The 21,444-nt window shown below is 40.8% G+C and overlaps 1 protein-coding gene across 2 annotated transcripts; it reads right to left on the bottom strand.

Moving 5' to 3' along the window:
* Window positions 1-1,713: 1,713 nt before the first annotated feature.
* ZNF410 (zinc finger protein 410) lies at window positions 1,714-20,008 on the bottom strand. 2 transcript variants are annotated; one of them, XM_063398963.1, is made up of 10 exons: window positions 19,942-20,008; window positions 18,579-18,791; window positions 9,374-9,509; window positions 8,850-9,083; window positions 8,370-8,561; window positions 7,347-7,482; window positions 6,847-7,028; window positions 4,095-4,184; window positions 2,880-3,005; window positions 1,714-2,341 (listed from the first exon to the last, which is right to left on the bottom strand). In XM_063398963.1, the coding sequence occupies exons 2-10, from the start codon at window positions 18,609-18,611 to the stop codon at window positions 2,157-2,159; spliced, it is 1,314 nt and encodes a 437-aa protein (XP_063255033.1). In that variant the 5' UTR covers window positions 18,612-18,791; window positions 19,942-20,008; the 3' UTR covers window positions 1,714-2,156. The 2 variants fall into 2 exon arrangements, with proteins under 2 accessions (XP_063255033.1, XP_063255032.1); XM_063398962.1 differs by having other exon boundaries at window positions 7,347-7,506; window positions 19,942-20,007.
* Between the last annotated feature and the right edge of the window lie 1,436 nt (window positions 20,009-21,444).

Below are 21,444 nucleotides of genomic sequence, written 5' to 3'. Positions count from 1 at the left end.
AACAGTGCATCACTTTGAATTATTGTTTTGACTGTATGACTGTATGACTGCTGTGATATCAAAGATTGATTTTGGAAGAAAAAAGATTAGGTATTGCCTGCCAGCATGTTGCACTCAAATGCCTGGTGCATCTTGAATGGCGTATTTCACACTTTAGTGATCTCCCTTTACCTGACACTAATAACCATGTAAAAAATAAAAATCCTTGCCACTTGGAATGTTTTCTGAGAATTTTGCACTTTGACATTAAAATATTTTAAAATGGATATAATGTTTCTGTATTGCTCAGTTTTCTTTATCAATCATCTTTTCCTCACTTACTTAAATAGAAGAGATGTCTCTTTTTGTCACCTCAATCCTTTTTTCCTTACACTGTAACAACACAGCCTTATCATCAGATCAGAAATCCAGGACCCGTCAGAGCTACCATATTAGACAAAGATATAAAACTGAAATAATTACATTTTTAATCATAACAAAGTAATAAATCCAAGAATTTGTGGCCCAGGGGTTTTACACTGCAACATTACAGGCTGAATGCACCAGACTGCAGCATCGTCATTTTTGACTCAGTCTCCACACTGAGAACAGGCTTAAGCTCCTTGGAGGGTTCCAGGAAGGCTGTTACCAGTGTACCAGTTTTAACTGTGTAGGACACACAGAGGCTGTTCTTTCTCTGGGTACCCCCTGGAAAAGAGCAGTGATGTAAGCATATTGTCACTGTGCCTTGCCATGTTGAAAGAGGAAGGAAAGAAGATTACTTCCATGCTCTAAGTCTGTGGTTTAAAGCCTCTTTGTGTGGATATATTTGGAGCAGTGGGACTGAAATTTTGATACATACATTTTAAAGGGTATTTACTAAAACTGTTTGCTGATTTCCATAATAATATTCAATGGTGCTGAAAAAAAAAGAGATTTCCATGTATGTGAACTGAAAAGGGAAACCCTAAGAAAGGAGGAACAGAAGTTTAAATTATTATGCCATATCCTTTTAACAAATCCTAAGATGACATACATAAATATAATAACAAATAAAGTCTTCATATTGGTCCCTAAACAGAAATTGCTGAAATGTGATTAAGACAAAAGCATCAAACTAAATAACTGAAACTCACATCTCTCTTGCTAAACAAAGTTTTGTTCTGAAAGGAGGGTTACATTTCTGTAATCCTAAAAGAGAGCTGTAGTCTCTTAATATGTGTCAAAAATGGTATGGAAATAAAGAGTTTCAAATATGGTTCTGGATTTTTGCATTTTATGAAAATATTTGGTTATATTCAGTTACAGGATTTACAGCCTGTTCAGCTAACCTACAAAATACTGTCAAAAGAAGATATCTCACTGGAGTATCTCCCATTAATTGCTGAGATGGCAGCAAAACTGTATCAGACTATGATTCCCAGGTACTTGGGTGGAGCTTTTGCAGGAACCTCCAGATCACAATACCCATACCAGCAGCAGCACTACCTTTCCATTCAGCTAGGGAGCAACATAAACTCTAGACATTCCCTTTGCACAGAAGCTATTCCAGACACACAGCACCTTAGCAAACCTCTGCATTCTCAGTAATGCCAGTTCTGAAGACTCTTCAAGTTAACAAAATATTCAAAACGCCATGTGGAAGACTCATTTAAAGACCTTGATATACCAAACAAATTTTGGAGAAAAATGACTGGGAAAAAGCAGGAACAGAACACAGCAAATGTAACCAAATGATATCAAGTAGTACATTTATTTCATATAGTAAGTCAGTTTCTGACAGTGAGATGTATTAGAATATAGTCTCTGAAGGAAAAGGGTGGAAGGAAGGCCTGTTGCTCAAGATACTGAATATTTGAACAGTGCCTAGCACAATGAGGTCCTGGTCCTTAGCTGGGGCTCGTAGGTGCTCCAGCAAAACAAACACTTTAGGCTTTAGGAGATGGACTGCATAAGCAGTTTTGAAATGGCGTTCCACAACATGGGCTAAGTGACACCTAAGCAGCAGATTTCACCTTTTGAGCTCTGCAAGAGAGAAACTTGGTCCAGCAGATCTTCTCCAGCTCTAGTTTTAGGATTCATCCACTATCTACCCACCCCTCTGTGCACAGTTAAAGCAATGTTCATTCATCCCACTGCAATATGGTGAGCCTCAAGGAGGAATGATCGATCCCATCTCAGTCACCACATATAAGAGGGCGGAAAAAAGAGCAGCTGGTCTCACCCTCTTCCACTCCAATAATTGACTCAGTGTCTGGCAAGTGCAGAGACTCAACACCGAGGCTGGGCTGAGAGTTCATGGAGATGAGATTCTTACTGTGCACTGTTGATTCTTCCAGCAAGCTGCTGCCCATCAGTGACTCTATTATGAAAAAAAGGGTAAAATTCTCATGATGCAATGACACTGGTAAGATAAGATACAATCCCCATCCCACCTCAAGTCATGCTGACTTCTTCCCTAGACTTTATCCACTCCTACTCGTTGGGCATCCAGTACTCCAAGGGATGGAAAAGACTAAGTTTATTGTTTTGAACCTTATTATGGTGGGATCTTATGCAGGATTTGCTTTCTCTTTAAATAAATCACGTTGTGTAAAAACCCAGGGTGCTTGCAACAAGAAAACATAACCAAGGGAAAAAATCCACATAAAAAACCCCAACTAGATTCATACTGATTTTGGAAACAATAAATATATCTGCCCCTTGACCACCATACAAAAATACAGCGTTGTCTTCTGTCCTAGAAAAGGGGAGGGTAAGCAGTCCTCATCTCCAAAAGGAACAGACCTTTTCTTAGCAGCTTGTGTCTCGTATTATCAGGACAAACATCTTTTCTTTGACCATCCACTGATTTTTTTTCCTGCACTTTTCCCCCAGAGTGAGTGTGCTCCCTTCTTTACCTGGCTGTTCTCGCTCCCTGCTGCCAGCTGTTCCAATTCGGGAGTGGTGTTTCCTCATATGCACATTTCTGCTACCACTCTGGGAAAATGTCTTCCCACAAATTTGGCACTGATGGGGCTTCACTCCTTGGAGTCAAAGGGGGAAGAAATATCCCAAGAATTACCAAATTGGGAGAAGAGACCTCCTCAACTAAGAAACTAGTAACACTTTTCCAATGGCTGTTAACACCACTGGTGCTAATTTATCAGTAAAAACCAAATGAGAAGTATTCCCGTCTCCTGGAGGGCCATAAGCTTCTAGAACAGAAGAGGTTCAGATATCAGTAATGGCAGTCATTGGAAAACTTAAATCTGAAGAGTAACAAAGTCTTCAAGTCAGATTGATGAGAGGGAACAAGTTATTTGAAATCATTACTCATTGATATGGAAATACTTGATGTCCCACACACAGAATAAAATGACCAGAGGCAAGGAAGCTGTCTCCTGCCATCACACAATGAACTGCAGCACTGGTTTATGTTACTGAGCAGAGACTTGATGATGACTTGTCACTGTGAAAGGATTTCCATGCTCCAGAGCAGGTCATCATTTTCACAATACAAACATGCTGTGCATACTTCTTGGCTCAATGGCATGGAAGCCAAGGAGATAGGACAGAAAACGCATGGAGAACTCAATCCCAAATGTTATTACCTCAATAAAATCTCCCATTCCCCAAACACACCATTTTCATTGTGTGCTGATATTTAAGATAGATCAATCAAAACAGAAGGCAGAAGCTTTGAAACACGAGAAATACATTTCCATCTTTGTCCAATTACAAGTATGTAGGAAGAAAAAATAAAGGAAAACCCTACCTATGGCAGAAACCCACTTGCAAGAGATTTCAGATTCAAATGGCTGTGGTTAATATACAGAGATGCTAGAGTCTCTCTTTTAAATAACCAAATGGCGGCTATGAAAAAGATATTCAACTTCATGACATTTTAGAAACAATTTCAAAAATAATCTTTAAAATGTAATTTGAACTTAGAAATAGAAACAACCTAACAGATTAAAGTGTACAGGCTACAGGCACCACGAAAGGGAATTCAAAAACCACTATGACCACAAGTTCTGTAGAAACCAGGATTTTTCTTAAGGAAATCAAATCAAAGTCCTACAATAGAGGTCTTTTTTCAGACAGATCACAGAATGTCAGATGAAGACTCTTACCTGAGTGGACAACCAAATGTTTCCGAAGACTGGAGTATTCAGCAAAGGAGCGACCACATCCCTGTGCCTGACACAGAAAGGGTTTTTCCCCTACAAGGGAAAAGCAAGTTCTTAGATTTTGGGGTCAAAAATTCATCTGATTGCCCAGGTCCCTGAGAACAGCCTGGACATCTCTACTCCATTCTCCCATTTGGCCTTATGTATATCAGAGTTCCATGGAAATTACACATCTTTCCTAAGGCTTTTACAGCATTCTCTTCACCAGAGGAAACAGTGGCATTATTTTAAAATATTCTTAGACCATCATTCACCAAAAGTGAAGCAAGGGACCACTGTTTCTAGATAATCTTCCAAGTATATAAATAATAATAGAATAACATAAAACTACTTGATCTATGATGTATCTTCAATGCAGTTCTCAACAATCAGCTCTCTGTTCCACACACTGACAGGGTCCTGCTCCCTTTCTGCCTCTCAGTGCCAAAAATACCACTAACTGTATTTCCCTTCATATCAGATTCTATCAAAATCAGATTATTTCAGATCAGGCTGAACTTGCCAAAATCCTGTGAGCGATATGTCAGTCATTTATATTTATGAGTGGAGGAACTGTAATTCAAGGCACAAATTGTTCTCATGGGCTGAAATTTATATCACAGCTACTTTTAATTTCTTTGAATTATGATAAATTGTGAGGTTACTACATTAATGCAGTGCAATAAAATTAATCTGTTTTGAGCACTCTCTTAATAAAGCTACACATAACTTTTGCCTGCAACATCCCACTAAAGAATTCAATATACCAGGTTTAACATTATGATTTCAAACCTTTAACTGGACCCCTGTACAAGAGTAATAGCAAGACCACAAGAGATTAGGCAAGCTATTTTAACATTTCATTATACAACATATATGTAGTTCTTTCAGAGTAATCTTGTTTTTAAAGGTGCTTCTACTGTGACTTTACCTTTAGAAGTCTTCTCCCTATAGCTCATTTACTAGCTTTTTATCTACAATAGCATTTGACAGCTGTGAGCAAAAAGGATCAACCCAGCATGTTCCAATTGATGTTCCAAAGCTGAAATACATAGCAGAGTCCCAAACACTGATTGTACTTCCTGGCTTGCTATAAATCTTTAAAAGTTTGGAACAACTACCACTGACCTAAATAACAGTGCAGTTCTATCTCTAAGACACCCTAGAGCTACTTACACCTGCAATTTCATAACATCTTTGGTCTGATCAAATGCTTAATTCCACATTATCCATTTGCAGCTTAGAAAGTTACTATTTAGTCCTCCAGAAGCCACTACTCTGTTGGTTGCAGAATGCTCACTTATCAGCTGGGCCTATTAACTTAATCTGCACCTTGGCTGGGAGCTGTAAGTGCAAAAGAAAACTGCAAAAGATATAGCTGCTGTTACTACACATTCAAAATTTTATTATTGGTATGAACAGTTTTTAACTACATCCCAACATCTGCCCCCAAACCATGTGTTCTAGCTAGACTGCACATACTTTAAAATAGCAGCCTTTTCCCATGTGTGTCGACAAACCACACACCATACGGTCGTGTTTAAGTGAGGCAGAAGGCACAACCAGCTGCTGGCGACCCACATAATCTGTGATTTCATTTTACCTGGGAGGCCTTGTTCCCTCACACTTGTCAAGGTTATTGTGAAATGTTAACCAACTGTAACACAATGCTTCTTCCAAGGCCATCAGGGAATTTCTAACAATAACCCAAGGAGCTTGAACTGGGCCAAGCTTTGTTTGAGTGTTGTGATAACCCTGAGGCTTAAAAAACTAAACAAACAAAATCACCAGAATATTCACTATGAACTTTGCTGGTCATTAATAAATTGCTGGTCACTATTAAATTTCTGGTCATTTCAGCAGTATTTTATGCCTCTCTCTAACTTTCTAGTACAAAAACATCTAAAGCACTTTGACTGTTCTACCAACTTCTAAAAATACTGACAGGGTAGGATCATATTCTCGAGAGGAGCCATCATAAATAAATCATGTATAAAATACAGCACTATGAAATAAAGGTCCCTGTCTTATTTACTATAAAAAGCTGAGCGTGAATTGAGATTGCACAGGCTCCAGCACACAGTAACATCCCAAATTAGCATTGGCACAAACAGAGCAGTTTGCACACCACAATGCTGTCTTCTAATTAATGCTTTTTTTCTATTTTTCTTTGCTACTATATTTTTGCAACTCATTGCACTGCATTCCTTATTTTCCTGTTCCAAATGTAGTCATTCTACAAGCAGCATAGGTAATACAAGCTAGTCAGTCAGACAGATGTCTGCACAGCTTCTACGATCTAAGCTACTGAGCCTTTCAGGAATTTCAAATAACCTCTTTACAAAACACAGTTTCAGAAGTCATGTTCACTAACTATTCCCTTGGTAACAGTCTAGTTTCACACACTCCTCCCTCCACCACACAACTGGAAGGGAATCTTCAGAGAATGCATCTGAGCAGAATGCAGGATCACCACACACTATTTGAAAGGTACAGCCTGTGTGAAACTGTACAGGATAGTAAAAGAGATTAGCACTTGATTTATCTGACCTATAGATCAATGGGAATTGACAGAAAAGGGACATTAATGGAGGGCAGAGGTAAACAACGTAATACTTTCAATAGTTTAAGGACAGAGGAGGAAGTGGTTTATTCCTCAGGAAAGACCCCACCTCAGCAGACCACAGATAGGTGAAGGAGGAGGTCTAAAACACACCAGTGTGAATTCGTAGGTGGTTCTTCAGATTTCCAGCTGTTGTGAACTGTTTACCACAGCCCAGTTCTGTGCATACAAAGGGTTTTTCACCATTGTGAGTTCTCATGTGCACCTTCAGCCTCTGCAAGACATAGAAACTTTTTCCACAACCTTCTGCTGGGCAGGTGAAGGAGCGGTCATTCCTGGAAAGCAACAAAAAGCTGTTTCATTACCAACTACTGCAACACATTTTTTCATGAACACTTGACTTCTTTCTTTGATTAAATTTGAGTACCTGTTAAAATAAAAAAATTCTAAACCAAACATAACAAGGACATGCAAAATTATCTAAATTTTATCCAAGTTTTTCAGCATAATTGACTTAAAGCACTCAGGAGACCTAATATTTGTAAGAATAATGTCAGGTTTTCACAGCTTGTCAATGTCAAAACCTAACATTATCTCAAATACAGAGTACATTGTTTCAAGGTCATAAGAACAAATAGCTTCATTCTGCTCACCGGTGTGTTTTCAGATGATATTTGAAGTGAGCTGGCCACACAAATGTCCGATCACAGCCCTCAACTGTGCACTTCAGCTTCCTCTCCACACGAGATAAATGAGGAATGGGGCTTGAATCTTTTGGCTGCCCATCTCCTGTGCAAAGATGAACATTTTCACCTGGGAAAAAAAAAGCCCACTGAAATCTAAAAAATATACGGATTACTAAAATGTGTCAAATTTAATAGGAAAACCAGCATCATATATGATACAGGATTGTAAATCAGGTATGTGGCTGGCTACTAACTGTTTAGCATGTCCTGCATGCTGCTGCCTAGCCTGTAACAGAGATGAGACACAGATTTGCAAATCTTACCAGGTCCATGAACTATTCCAACAAGACATCTGGATCAGATCAGCTGCTACCAGATAAGGCTTATCACAAAAAAAATAGAAAGCCAATGCACCAAAAATTGTAAAAATGGTCTGTATATCAATATCAAACAACCGATTTTAACTATCAGCCAACTATCACCTCTTAGCTAAGCTGTTTTTAAAAACACCGTAGCTAAAGTAAGAGATACTGCATTTGCTTGCAATTATTTATTAAAATAATGAAGTTGGAAAGCATATGACTAAATCCAGTTATGTATTCTGCAGAAAACTGATCTCCAAACTCAGTAAAGCTAAAAAGAAAGTATAATTTACAGTATATATTAAAAATAGGCTCTTGAAAGTGAAAATGAAAGTTGAAAAACAAGCAGCTGCAGGCAGAAAGAAGATATTCTTTACATGTACCAGAGAACTAGTAGGATACAATGAACAGATGGTTCCACTAGAGTTGATTCCCCATGAAAAAATGCAAAGCCTACTCATACTGAAGAAAAAAAGCAAACTGTCCTGTATAATTCTGTCACTGATGATTTGAAGATGTCATAACTGATTCAAGGCAAGAGAGAACTAAAGAGAGGAAGAAACAACGTGAAACTAGGGATCTTGTATAGAACATTCAACCTTTGAGACACAGTCTGTGGATCTCCTACCATTATTGCTTGCTTTGGCATTCTTTGCGAGCTGTGCCCGAGTGGCAGCAATTAGACTGTCATGGGCCAGTTCTTGCACTCGTAGGAACCACGGGGTACTGCTGTCTGTGCTATCGTGAGAGAGAAAGTCATTGCCAGAATCTTCTGCTTCATCTTGAACAAACACCAAGTGCTCTGCGGGAGAACCCAGCCCTAGAAAAGAAGACAAATTTGTGAAACAATAATGTAACAGAGGGAAATTTCTGTTGCTTCTCAGAGTTAGTGTTCACAGCATGGATGAAACAGTTGCCCTGAAAAAGTCTCCACTGACCTCCACATTGTAGAAAGATGTTGTTGACTAAATGCTCCTAAAATATCCAATAATGCCCAGCAAATTTCAGGATCTTTCCTCTTCATAAGCAGCAGGGACAGAGTTGTACTTGTATCTCCTGCATTCTGCTGAGGCATATCCAGCCAGATGACAAACAGAAGGACAATTACCTGCTCTTGTTAAGTTGAGAAGAATGAATGAAGTGCTGTCGCTGGGCTGGAGGTCTTGCAATAAACTAGAAGTTTCTGGAGTTGACAGAAGTTCAGATGGTTTCTGCACATTCTGTGCCCTTGTTTCCTCTCCATCAGGGCCTACATTTACCTGGAGACTTCTCAAGACAGCAGATGAAGAAACATCTTTGGAAGAATTAGTGTGACTTGGAGAAGTGAGATCTCTTTCATCATCTAATGAGGAAAGTGAAACCAGAGTAAATAGAAGTATAAATACGCTATGGCTAAAAGACACCTATGAAATTATTTTTCTAGAAAGAGATCCCAAAACTTCAGAGAGAAGGGAGGAGGAAGTTTCTAACTAGTCAGACTTCACTATTAAATGAGACGATTCAGTCACTCTGCTGAACTTGTTCCTCCGTCCCTGGAATGTCTTATCAGCAAGAGACAGTGGGGCCAGAGTGGTGAAGTAAAGACAGCTGGATGAAGGGCAGGGTCACAAAGATCTGCCAATTAGATTTTACCTGGCAACATGAGTCTGTTGCATTCTGAGGTCTCAGTAACAGGAAGCAGAGAGAGACAGGTGATGTCTTTTGGTTCTGATTCCACCAGTCCTTGTCCCAGTGGAATAGAAGTATTTTGAACAAACTGAACCAGTAGCTGAAAAAACATACTGAAGATTAGGTCAAAAGCAGCACAAATCATTTAAAAAGATACTAAATCCAGCCAATGCAGTAGTCTCTACTGTCTTGTAGGAGACATTGAATATAACACCATGGATACACACATATATTAATGAAAACTTTTCAATTTACATTAATACAAGGAAAGAATTGTTCATTATCTCTGAAACACCTATAAACTTCTGATTGCTTTAACGGATAATAAACAGCTCTGGATCATTGCAGAGTCAGTCTAGTTAAGCTGTATTTCTTTTTAATTCTTTACCGCTTGATACTTTATCACAGTCTAACATTTCAAGTAAATGTTTTCCACGCTCAGCCTTTGGTACATGCACTTTTTAAAATCATTGTCTTTATATACTTAACTGAAAGATGGCCTTCTCTAAATTAAAAAAAAATCAGAAGACTAGTTACAAAGATATTTATCATATGGCTATTCAAAATAAGCAGATAACAATCAGAGAAACAAAGTTGGGATAACAAGGGGGAGAACACAGACAGCCTTACCCATCCAAATCACTACTCCTAAAACCATCAAAGATGGACAACCAACCCACCCACAGATTAACAGAATTAACAGAAGAAGGGGATTAACAGAAGAAACTCTCTCCAAAATACTACACAAAACAAGGGGGACTATTGCATAAACAGGTATAGGACTTAAACTGAGATGCATTCCCTGGGGAGGAATTTGGAGCTGGTCAAAAGATTTGGAGAGATTTGTACAGGACTTTTTAGGCATTGTTTAAGGGAAAGGATCAAGATAGATCAGGGCAGAGCAAACACAAGAAAGATGGAGAGGGAAGGATAAAAGGGGCCCATTGCATGTAAGCAGGAAGTTGGTCAATTCAGCTGTCTGGCTCAGCCTAACTCTTACACTCCATCCTGTCTTCTCATTAAACTCCATTCTTACCTACTTCCTGTGTGGTCCTGCTCTCTACAGTGGGTCTCTAGTGTCATATGCTAATGAACTCCATTAGTTAGCAAGCAAAATGAGAAGTGTGGGAATAGATCCCAAAGAAATCCATGAAGGTTTTCCTTTTGCAGCAACCCTTGAAAACAGAATCAGGTGCTTTGTCCTGCCCATGTTTATGAGTGTAAAGCTAAAAGCACTCAGCCTGTGTTCATATGCTTGGTGCCAACCACCTCTGTACAGTGTGTGCACACATTTTCAAACAGGTACTAAACCTGACTAGTGGCTGGATCTAATATCAGAATTAAAGAGCTGTCCTCATGTTTCTTGATGAGCCCAGGAGATGAAGGGTCATTCAGTCCAGCAGATTTAGCCATCCCTAACATCAGTCAGCTCTGGCAAAAATTACTTCCAGCTAACTCCTCAAAAGCTTGAGTTATAAAAAAAGGAACCTGACACTTGAACAGGAAGTCAGAGAAATTATTTTTTCACCCCTGAAAAGTCTTCCCATACTTTTAACCTAGTTCAGAGCAGCAAAGCATGTGCCTTGTTTACTCATTCTGTTCCTTTTACAACATCTCAAGTTTTTGTCAGAGTACCAGAGATAATGCTGGACTCGTCTTTACCTCTAAGGCAGACACAGAAATGAGACTTTTTTCTGTTACCAATGTCACAACACTCCATATTAAAATAATCTGATTTAACAAAGGAAGTGCTGCTGGGAGTTAGGAGATAACACAGTTCAACTTTTGCAATGGACTGAACAAATTTTGTGAACTGCACACGTTTTTTAAGACACGGTCTCAAATCCCTCCCCTGTAGGGATTTAAACTTCAGAAAGACAGAAAGGGGCCAGTTTTAACACGCCCAGACACATACTCCATGCTTCAGAGAAAATGCTGCTCAAAACCCACACATAGGATTTATTTGTTTGCCTTTAAGTTTTGTCAAACAAATTAACTCCAATACTCACATTCTCAGGGGTTTTTTTAAACACTGAATGAAGAAATATGGAAAATAACAATACACTAAAAATTAAACCTCAAGTTCCTTATCTCTAAGAAATTCCTTGACAAAGATCCTGCATTCTGCTGATTCTGCTACTGTCTAGTAAACAACTGTAGGTAGCAATCTTCCTTTATCTTTGGCATTTAGAAAGAAATTGTACAAGATAGTTATTCAATCTATTACCCTCGTGACAGATTTTAGCAATGCAGTCACACAGAGCCCAGATAGAGTTGTCTGTGCAGTGAGATAGTTCATTAGTGACAAAAGAAAGAGACCAAAAAATCCTGAATTTTTTGTATATTTGTGATTAAATTGTGTCCACTGTATATTTGTGATTAAAGCCCAACAGTCACATAGAGTTTGATTCTTATTTTGTATGTTGTGATTGTCTTAGTACTTCCTTTTCTGAACTATTGGCATCTAATTCCAAATTATTCCTGTGCCAAACACCAGACTTTTTGAGTCTCTCTTACATCAAGAGAAAGTCTGTTAAATAAAAAAAACTGTAAAGAAAACTTAGTATTTTGTGCTCTGATTTCTCTATGTTCATTTCCTCTCACAAAAACACTAGGAAGACTGATGCTTTCTCAAACACTTTTATCTCTGCTGCTGTAGGAATCCTGAATCTTTAATAGCCCTGATTGGTCTCCTCTGGGACTCCCAGCCACACTCTCTCCCTAGGGGCTCCTCTTGAGCAAGCCTGGGCCAGTCATTCCCTTCCTGAGCTGTGCTGTAGGTGTACCTGCCTCAAGCCCTGTCTCCTGGATGAATCTCAGATTTTTACTGCATCTGTGTCTCCAGCCCCATCCTCTGCTGCTCCTGCCTGGACTCTGGATAGACCCTGACCTGGCTCGTCCCTTTGCCTTATCCAGGGCTCAGGGCTGTGGGTTGCAGCACCTGTCTCTGCCTTCCACGCTCAGCTGCTGCAGCATTGTGCCCTGGTCTGTGAGGCCACTGCCTGGGCTGGCATCACCCTTGACTCCCTGCTCACCCTCCCATAGGAGCAGCCTGTCATCACTGACAATTATGAAGCTACAAATTAAGTCCTGAAGTCATTCAGATGGCAGTGTGCCACTTGAACTAGGCCACAAGCCAGATGGCAGATTGAAAGGTTAGAATTGTTTCATCTTAGATATAAGATTATCCAGAGGACCTAGGGAGAAATGGAATTATTTTTATGTTGTAAAAAAAATACATACGCAGTAAGAGATAGTCCCTCTGCCAGGGCCATGCATTCTAATTTAGAATTCAAAAAATAGGAGAAACAGAAGTAAAAGGAGAGAAGGAGAGTTAGGAATAATGAGCAAGGCAGAAAAAATAAGTAGGGACTAAAAACTGTGAGCACTAAGATGCAAATTATTGGATTGTCTTTCATGTTGATGAGCCCTAGTGCTTCTGTACTCCACCATGAAACACTTGTTTTATGGACTTTCCTGTTTTTATACAAAAAGACCTAACTGAAACTTGCCTCCTACAAGAAGAAAGCTTTACTTTAAACCTTCCACTTCAACATAGCAATATTAAGCCACCAGGGAAAAGCAAAATGCAGCTACCACAAACAGATGCTCAGAAGAAAAAAGTTCCTTTTAATTTGCTTTGTAAAGTAATGACAAACTAGGACAGAGAATTATGAGAGGGCAAAAAAAGCAGAAGAAAACCAATGGATATGAATCATGCTCATTACTAAAATGTGGAATAAAAAAACCCCAACCCTTCACATAAACTAAAACAAACCAATCATCAACTCAAATAATTCAGACCAAATAAAAAGTTTTCATGTTAGTTTTAGCTTGACAGGTTTTTCCTAAACCTTCTTGTTCAAAATTATTGAATGCCTTTGTGGAAAACTACAGCAATTGGAATACAGGAAAGAACTCATTACAAACATTGTGTCATGCTTTCTTAAGCTTCTCACAATATGGTTTTGCAGCTGAAAGTAAATAGGAAACTATAAGGGTGTCTGGTAATTGGCTATTCAGCATAGAAATCTAAGAACAGGAGGTGATAAATGCACAGATACACAAACACTAACAAACTCTACAACCTGCACTTAAGAGATGGTAAAAATACCAAGAACTCCTGGGACACTGATGGATGGGCCAGTACAGGAATAACTTGAGCATGACCTTGAAAAAAATTTAACCAGAAACTTTGTAAGGAATAGAAACAGTGTTATCTTGGGTTACCAGAATCCACCTCATTGGCAAGAGCAAACTTCTTATGGGATATGGGGGAAATTCTGGGACTGGATAAAACATATTAAAATATCTTGAGTGGAGACTGTCAAAAACTTATGGATGTTTAGGGGAAGGACCAAAGGCAAGGAAAGGGAGTGATCAAGGTAGACAGAGGAGAAACAACTATTGGGAACAGAAAGGGGACTGAGGATAATACTGACTGACCACTGTAGCAGGCTGCAGGCTGATGCTCTGCATCACCACTGGGGTCTAATCGCATCCTCTCTAACGCTTTCTGCTCCTAAATGGTTTTTGAGTACATTCATTTGATTAAATTCACTTTGGCAGGGCCTGTGAAATAGAGAAAACCACAATCTGGAAACTCAAGATCCTGGCCAGAGGCTGAACTAAAAAGCTCAAGACCTGGAGATGGATACTGGAAGGACTCAAGGTTTGACAAAGAGTGGACAGATGAAAGACCACAAGTATGTATGTCAGCCAAAGGAGGACACGTGTGACATGCTAGCAAATTTCAAGCCTTTTTACCTGGTAAGTAGGGACAGGATTAGGCCATTTGTGGCCTTTCTTTTCCATGAGAATGCCATTTGTGTTTGAGTGTGCTGGTAAAAGCTCTATCTTGCCACACAGCCGATGGTGTTTGTACTGTCTATGTGTGCACAGGCATATTTCTGCAGTTTGGGCCCAGGTGCACTTCTGTGTACGGTCTGGTGGTCTCATGTCTGATAAACCAGAAAGGCAGGAACCTCCCAGATGATACAGTTTGACAGATCCCATAACCAAATAATATCTGGCACCACAAACAGGTCCCAGATGGGTTGTAAATATTCCTGAGGTGGTGAAAGTGGAATCCCTACATAGGGAAGAGACTGATCCACTATGACCAAAGTGCTAGAATTTATAAGCAAAGCAGATAGGTCATCTTGGGACACCAGAATAGGAATGGTTAGTGAAATTGAATGTACAGAATACTAACAGAACACTAAAGGAGCAATAAAAGGTGTGGGGTGGCTTTACTCTATAGCTAAGTCATCCCTTGGAATTTGAAATAAATTTAATATTGCAAAAGGACATCCTTGACTTAAGAGATTCAAACTTCATGGGACAGACATGAATCATACAGAGAAAATCTATAATCCTTGGAGAGCAAAGTTCAGCTGCATCGTGATATAAAGAATTTTATTTTTGCTCTGCCATGTCATCTTCTTGAATATACCCTCCTTTAACTATGCCTGCTGAAATGTCACATAACTGAAAATTCTGTAAAAAATGCAGACAGGGAATGTATTAAAAAATGTAAAATATTTCTTGACTGTTGTCACCAAGGAAATACTTCTTATCCCTGCTGGTCAACAAGAAATGGTTGGACAGGATGATCCCAGGGTCTATCACTGTGAGCAATGCAGAATGCTTGTGTTACCATGAGACTTGGAAAACATCCCTGAGCTGAGAGGGAAAAAAACCCCACAACAAACAACAACCAAAAAACTGTTTAAGAACTGAGAACCTCTACTAGAAATCCTTCACAAAAACAAACAAACAAACAACAAAACAAAAAACCAAACCAAACCAAAAAACAAAACCACCACCAAACCAAAAGCCCAACCAACCAAACAACCCAACTAGAAACAAGTGATGATATGGCCACCTAGGATGGATTGTCCTAAGTTTGTGTCCTGTAAGAGATGATTCAAAAGCCAAGAAGTGTCAGGCAGCTGCTTTGGCTGAAGTAAGGGTTGCTGCAAGGGACAGGGTAAGAAGGTTCTCCAGAACCTCAGATCTATTCTCACACTAGACAGCTGGAGAGCTAGACTAGATTCCCAGAGCAGCAGGGACCATGTCTTTAATCAAAACCATTCCTGTTCTAAATTTAACCAGTGAACCACAACAAAATAAAGAGGTCAAAAGAAAATTTAGTGGAGGGGGAGGAGAAAGGAGGGGCTGGAGCTGAAGGGTGTGCAGGGCAGAAGGCTTGTTACCTAGAAACCGGGATGTCCTCCTCCCATACAGCCTCTGGGGAACTAATTAAATCACAAGTATCTCTCTCCTTGTGAGGCTCTGAGGAGGAGAGAAAGGAGAGGCTAAAATACCTCTCTTCCCTCTCTTATCAACAACTAACTCAATTTACAGAACAGAGTTGTAATTCATTTGACTGTGATAAGAGTTACCCCAAGAGCAGACAGCGCCCTGCACTGGACCAGTATGGTGGAGGTGACTGGAAATACTTGCAAGTGTAATAAATCACCTCGAAGGCTTAAAGCATGCAAAATGCAAATCTTTGCAGTTCCCTGAGGAATGGCACTTACATAGCTTTGGGGGCAGGGAGTCCAGAAGAACAAGTAGATCCATCTGTCCACACAACTGTCTCCAAGCAACTTTAACTTTCTATGAAAGAAGGATTCACCTCTACTCGAGCATTAAATATTTAATGGTATGTCGGTGGCTTCTTTAGGGATAAAACCAGTAGCCAAGAAGTCTATGCAATAGAGACATAGTGCTTTGATTGTTATCATCTAGATATTACAGAAATACAGCTACCTCTTCATACATTTCTCACATGGTAGGTATATGAAAAACATCTATGGCTGTAAGAATGGTGGTGCCATGGCTCACTAGAGGATATAAAATCATTATTTACTTTCAGATATATTTGAACTGCTATTTGAGAAAAGTGTAAAAAGGGTATCTACTAGTTTCTCATCAAAGGAATAGAAAATAGTACTAACTTAACACTCAAGTTTCATAATCAGAACTAGAAAAGGAGGGTGGAAATATACACATAGAAATGAATCAAAACTTTTAGTATAAAATAGCCTCAATCAAGACAGAGGAACATGATTTAGATGACAGCATCTACAGAAAGGATGCCCTCTGCAACAACAGCTGTAACTTTTTTTATGTACCAAGCCTGTTTCTTCTGGAGAATAAAGAGCCAACTCTTATTATGGGCTTGCTGGGAAGGAAATGCAACTCTGACATGAGGAAATAGGACTATTATGTAAACAAGCCTAATTAACAAATACCTTACTCAAGCTGAGAAAAGACAAGGCCCAGTTACAGCTCCTATTTGAGGAATGTGCAGTGAGCATCATTACAATTGTCCTGGCCCTTGACTGTCAGAAATAATCTAAGGGAACCCACCCATTCACAGAAAAAAGTAACAACGTCCTCCAACCTTATCATTCAGAACTCAGAAAAACAATGATAGAATGTAGGAGATATCAATGACAAGGCAAGAGAGAGGAACTCTGCAAATTGTGCTGACACTACTCAGAGCTGCTACAAATTTGCAGCTACTTCTAAACAGTGTGATTGGAAGGGTTTTGACTGCTCTGTTAAAAAACAAATGCCTTAACACATTACATGGGCTGTAATGAATTAGCAGCATGTAATCATCATTCTTTTTAGAGTACCACTTTAAGAGACATGCTGTACATTGCTTACAGGAATAGAAACAAGACTCAACAAAATCCATGTAATTAAGTCTTGCAAACTTCCCCAAAAGGTATTTCATAGCTGTACTATGTCCTCTGCTCTAGGGCTTCAGCCATCTGCAGAGATAAAGCTGAGAACGAGGAAAAGCAAGGACACCAAGTTGATAGAACCCCTGCATCTTTAAGTAGGGAAATGCACAGAGAGCCAGCTAATAGCCATTCAAGCTGAAAAATAAGGCAAGAAATAGGAGAGGCAGCAGGTGGTGGTGGTGTTGAATGTAACAAATTGCAGACACTTGTATCTAGCACATTACAGGTAAGAGTAACAAAACCCAGAACTCCTCAGCAAGTGGTTAGTGAGCCACTGCTGAGTGATGTCTTGTAAATGTTCAACCAGAAATTTTAAGTGGTAACAAAACAAAGCTATTATGGCTTATCAGAATGGGTCTCATATGACAGACCAAACTTACTATCCAATAGAACAAGGACAGTAGGATGTGTTAATCTTATTATGCTATGTTTAGGGGGAGGATGAAAGGAGGAATCAAGGCAGATAAATGAAGAGCCAGGAGTAGGGGGGACAGAAGAGAGTCCAATCATGTTTGCTGGCTACTAGTCAGTACACTGCTGTGCCTGATCACTGCAGTCCCTCCTATCTAATTACCAAAGACATTCCTAAATATTCTACCCACAAGTGAGTCCCCTGCTAGGGAGCTTCTAGTTGACCAGTCCAAGTAGGAGGCTATCACAGTCTGGAAAAAAATCAAAAAATATTCTAGCCAGAAACTGGCTAAAAGCTCTGGGTCTGGGCAGAAGGACTGCAGGCCTGGCAGAGACCTGTGAATGTGAGTACGCACGAGAGTTGAGTGATGAGGGTACAGCTGCAGCCCACTAGCAAACCATCGTTGTTCATGCTTTACCTGTGCATGTGATGTGTGTGTTCATGCTTTACTTGTGTTTGTGGCCAGCTATGCATGCACAAACATCCCTGCAATTCATGCCTAGCTGTGCTACCAGCTGAACCTGGAACGGTCCAGCAGTCTCACACTGTGCAACTGGGATCCCCTGTGCTGCTGCCTACCACTTCTGCCCACTGCTTAATGGAAACAGAAGTACTTTGAAAAACAGGACTGGCTGATGCTGATAGAATAATTCAGATTGTCCAAAATCACGTAAAGTCAATTTGGTTTGAGGGAAAGAAATAGTCAATTTGTTAATTTATTTTATTCTCGTAACAAAAGAGTGCTGTAATAGTAGGGGAAAAAAGTAACCTGAGAACAGGCAAGAATATTGGCTGATACTTGAAATGAGGTGAAAAAAACTTGCAGTATTTTCTAATTTTTTACTATTCAAATCAAAGCACAGAAGCATTAGAAGATGTCACTGAAAACACTTGGAAAATTAGTACGTAAGCAGCAATCTGAGCAAACTAAGTATTGCCCATAAACATTCCTGGGAACCAAACTCAGGTTCATAATTGCTTCATAATTGCTCACCTCAGGTTTGGATTCTAACTCATCCGATAACATTGATTCAAGTGTCCAACTCCTGCAGCTGTTCTCAGCAAGGCACAGATTTTTTTTATTTCTTTATTTTTTTTTAAGTTCAGAGAGAACAACACTCCCTGATTATTTTCATATTTTCCTAAGTGCAAACCAGTGTGGTAGTCCTTCTGCAAGAAGCTCTGTTGCGGAAATAATTAATTTAACCTAAAACAACAAAAAAGGAAACATAAAGAAAGAGGAACTGAAAAACAAGAGCAAAGCAAAAAGAAGTGAACAAATGTTGATGCAGCTATAAAATATACTTTGAGGTATCGATAAAACTCATTTACTGAGGTTCCTGGATTTCTGTTTTCACTGAATCAACAAAATAGCCTTTAAAAATTAATTACACAGTGTTAGGATGTTATTTACCACATTTTCTTTGCAATCACTAATTTTCAATGGAAAATTGCCTTGTTTGTTCTGGAACCTTATGGTATCAACTGCAAATCACACAGAGCATGCAAGATATGAAGAAGCTGAATTCCCAGCCCACAACACCGTGGAATTATCCAAATTATTGATAAAAAGGTGCCATATACAAACAACCTGTCAGCAGGAAACATCAGTTCTTCCTGTCAGTCGAGATATTTCACAGAATCAGAAATTTAATTTCTTGATGAGACCAGATAAATAGAACTTATTTCACAAATACCCATATGATGTTTGTGCTAGAAGGGGAACACGAGGACAAGCTTTTCTTGCCTACTGGGAAAACACTCAGACACTGCTAATGGCAGAAAAATGTGAACTACATACACTTTCCAACACGACTACCAATCCACCGACTATGTTAAAAAATAACGAGACTACTGGATCAGCTAACACGAGAACCTAAGAGCCTTGCTCTCACACTCCCGGCGGCAGCACTGCAGCCCGGCGCTCCACTCGCCGTGAAGAGGCAAGGCAGCACACACAGCGAGCGCAGAGAAACTCAGCCCGCCGCAGGCAGCGAGCCAGGGCCCGGCGACACTCCCCCGTCCACCCGCTGTCCCTGTCAGCCCGCACACGGCAGGGCGGGCCCCCAGTGACCCACGAGGACAAGAGCCGGCGCTGCCAGGCCCGGCAGGAGCCCGGCGGAGGCCCGGGCAGGAACGGGGGCAGGGCGGAGCGCCGAGGCCCGGCGGGGCAGGTGCCACCCGCCCAGGGCGCGGGTCCGGCCGCAGCCGCGAGGGGCGGCCCCGGCAGCGGGGACGGGAAGGACAGGAGGGCCGGGGCGTCCCCCCGCACTCCGCAGCTCGCTGGGCTCCCGCACCCCAAGGGGCTCGGCAAGTCCCGGAGGAGCGGCCGGGCCACCCCTCAGCACCCGCCTTACCGGCATCTCCGCCGCCCGGACGTGACGGGCCCGGCCGGAAACACCGCGCGGGCTCGGGGCGGGGCTCGGCCGCGGCCCGCCCGGCTGCACCGCCCGCAGCAGGAGCACAGCCCGGTGCTGCGCTTTCCCCGGTTCCGCTGGGATCGTTACCAGGCCCGCAGTCTTCAGCTGCAGCCCGATTCCTCTTCAAGTAACCTTTTTTATATGGATTGTTACCGTACAAGTGAACATTATGTCAGAACCTTATGGAAAAGTTTAATGTGCTGAGCTCCTCTTTTTTTCCATATAAATCAACACGGAAGACACATTAACCCAGTTTGTGTTTCCATATGTGTGACAGCACATATGGAAAAACCGGTTTCCTACTAATACTTTGTTTCTGTTTCTTTGCTCTTACTGCTCTGTCCTTGCAGCTGGTGATAGAAAACTCCAGGGGTTCACAGTAGCTCACTAATAACATACACCAAGTTAGTAATTCCAGAGACATACATATCTTGGCAATGTACCTAAAAAACCACAGAAGGACTAAGTAATTTAAAACACTTGCACTTTGGTTTTAGCTCGTTGTCTGTAGGTGACCAGGACAGAGCACCTGAAGAAGCTGGCAGCCTGTGGTCTTGACATAAGCAGCTGAGCCAGGTGACCTTCAGGTCCTGTAAACTTTAACTCGGTTATGGTTAGCCCGAAGCTTTAGAGCCGTGTGTGATTCCTAGCTCCCATGCCAGCACAGCTGCTCGTGGTACACTGCTGGTGCTGGTGCTGATAGGCAGTGAAAACCCCGGTGATACGGAAGGAACCCAACAGCAGCTGTCAAGGCTGGCAAAATCAGGTTTTCTGAGGCTCATTCAGAGCACAGCCTGTTCTGATCCACAGTGGACTATGGAAAAACCTGTGGTCACTTCCTTGCAAATGGCTGTCATCTCCTGCCTTGAACTACTTTGGAATGGTTTCTTTTCTCCAGCCCCTCCAAGATGTGCAATATGGCTCCACTGTCTTTGAGAACATTTGAAAATTTTGATTTGCAGCATGAAGATTCACAGTTATCTCCCTTGGCTTTCAATGTACAGTGACTGGCTTCATGGAGGGCAATGCATTGGAGTCATACAGACAGCCTAGGGTTTCAGCAAAAAGACTATTGACCAGCTACCTACTGGAGCCACCCAGTAACTCTATAAAGTCTGCAAGCAAGTTAGGTGCTCGTCTTTTTCAGAGGTAATTATCCCAGCAGCTTGCAGACATTGCATTAATACTAACAAAAGCCTGCACTGTGAAATCAGTTTTCAGTCAAGCTGAAGCAAATTTCTTTTGTACAAGGCAGGGAAAACTGATTCAACACCCAGAATCAACAGCCTCAGAGACTGGGCTGCCTCAGTGCTGTACTGGCCCTGCAGATGGACTGTATCAGGGAACCTAGAAAGTCTCGCATTTATCATGATGGACCACTCTGCCATAGTTGTGGTGGCCCAAAGCTTTAGACAGATTCATTTATTCAAGCCTATAAAA

Source organism: Prinia subflava, chromosome 5 (genome assembly GCF_021018805.1).
Source record: "Prinia subflava isolate CZ2003 ecotype Zambia chromosome 5, Cam_Psub_1.2, whole genome shotgun sequence".
Classification (NCBI taxonomy): Eukaryota; Metazoa; Chordata; class Aves; order Passeriformes; family Cisticolidae; genus Prinia; species Prinia subflava.
This window is presented reverse-complemented; position numbering and strand designations above follow the sequence as displayed.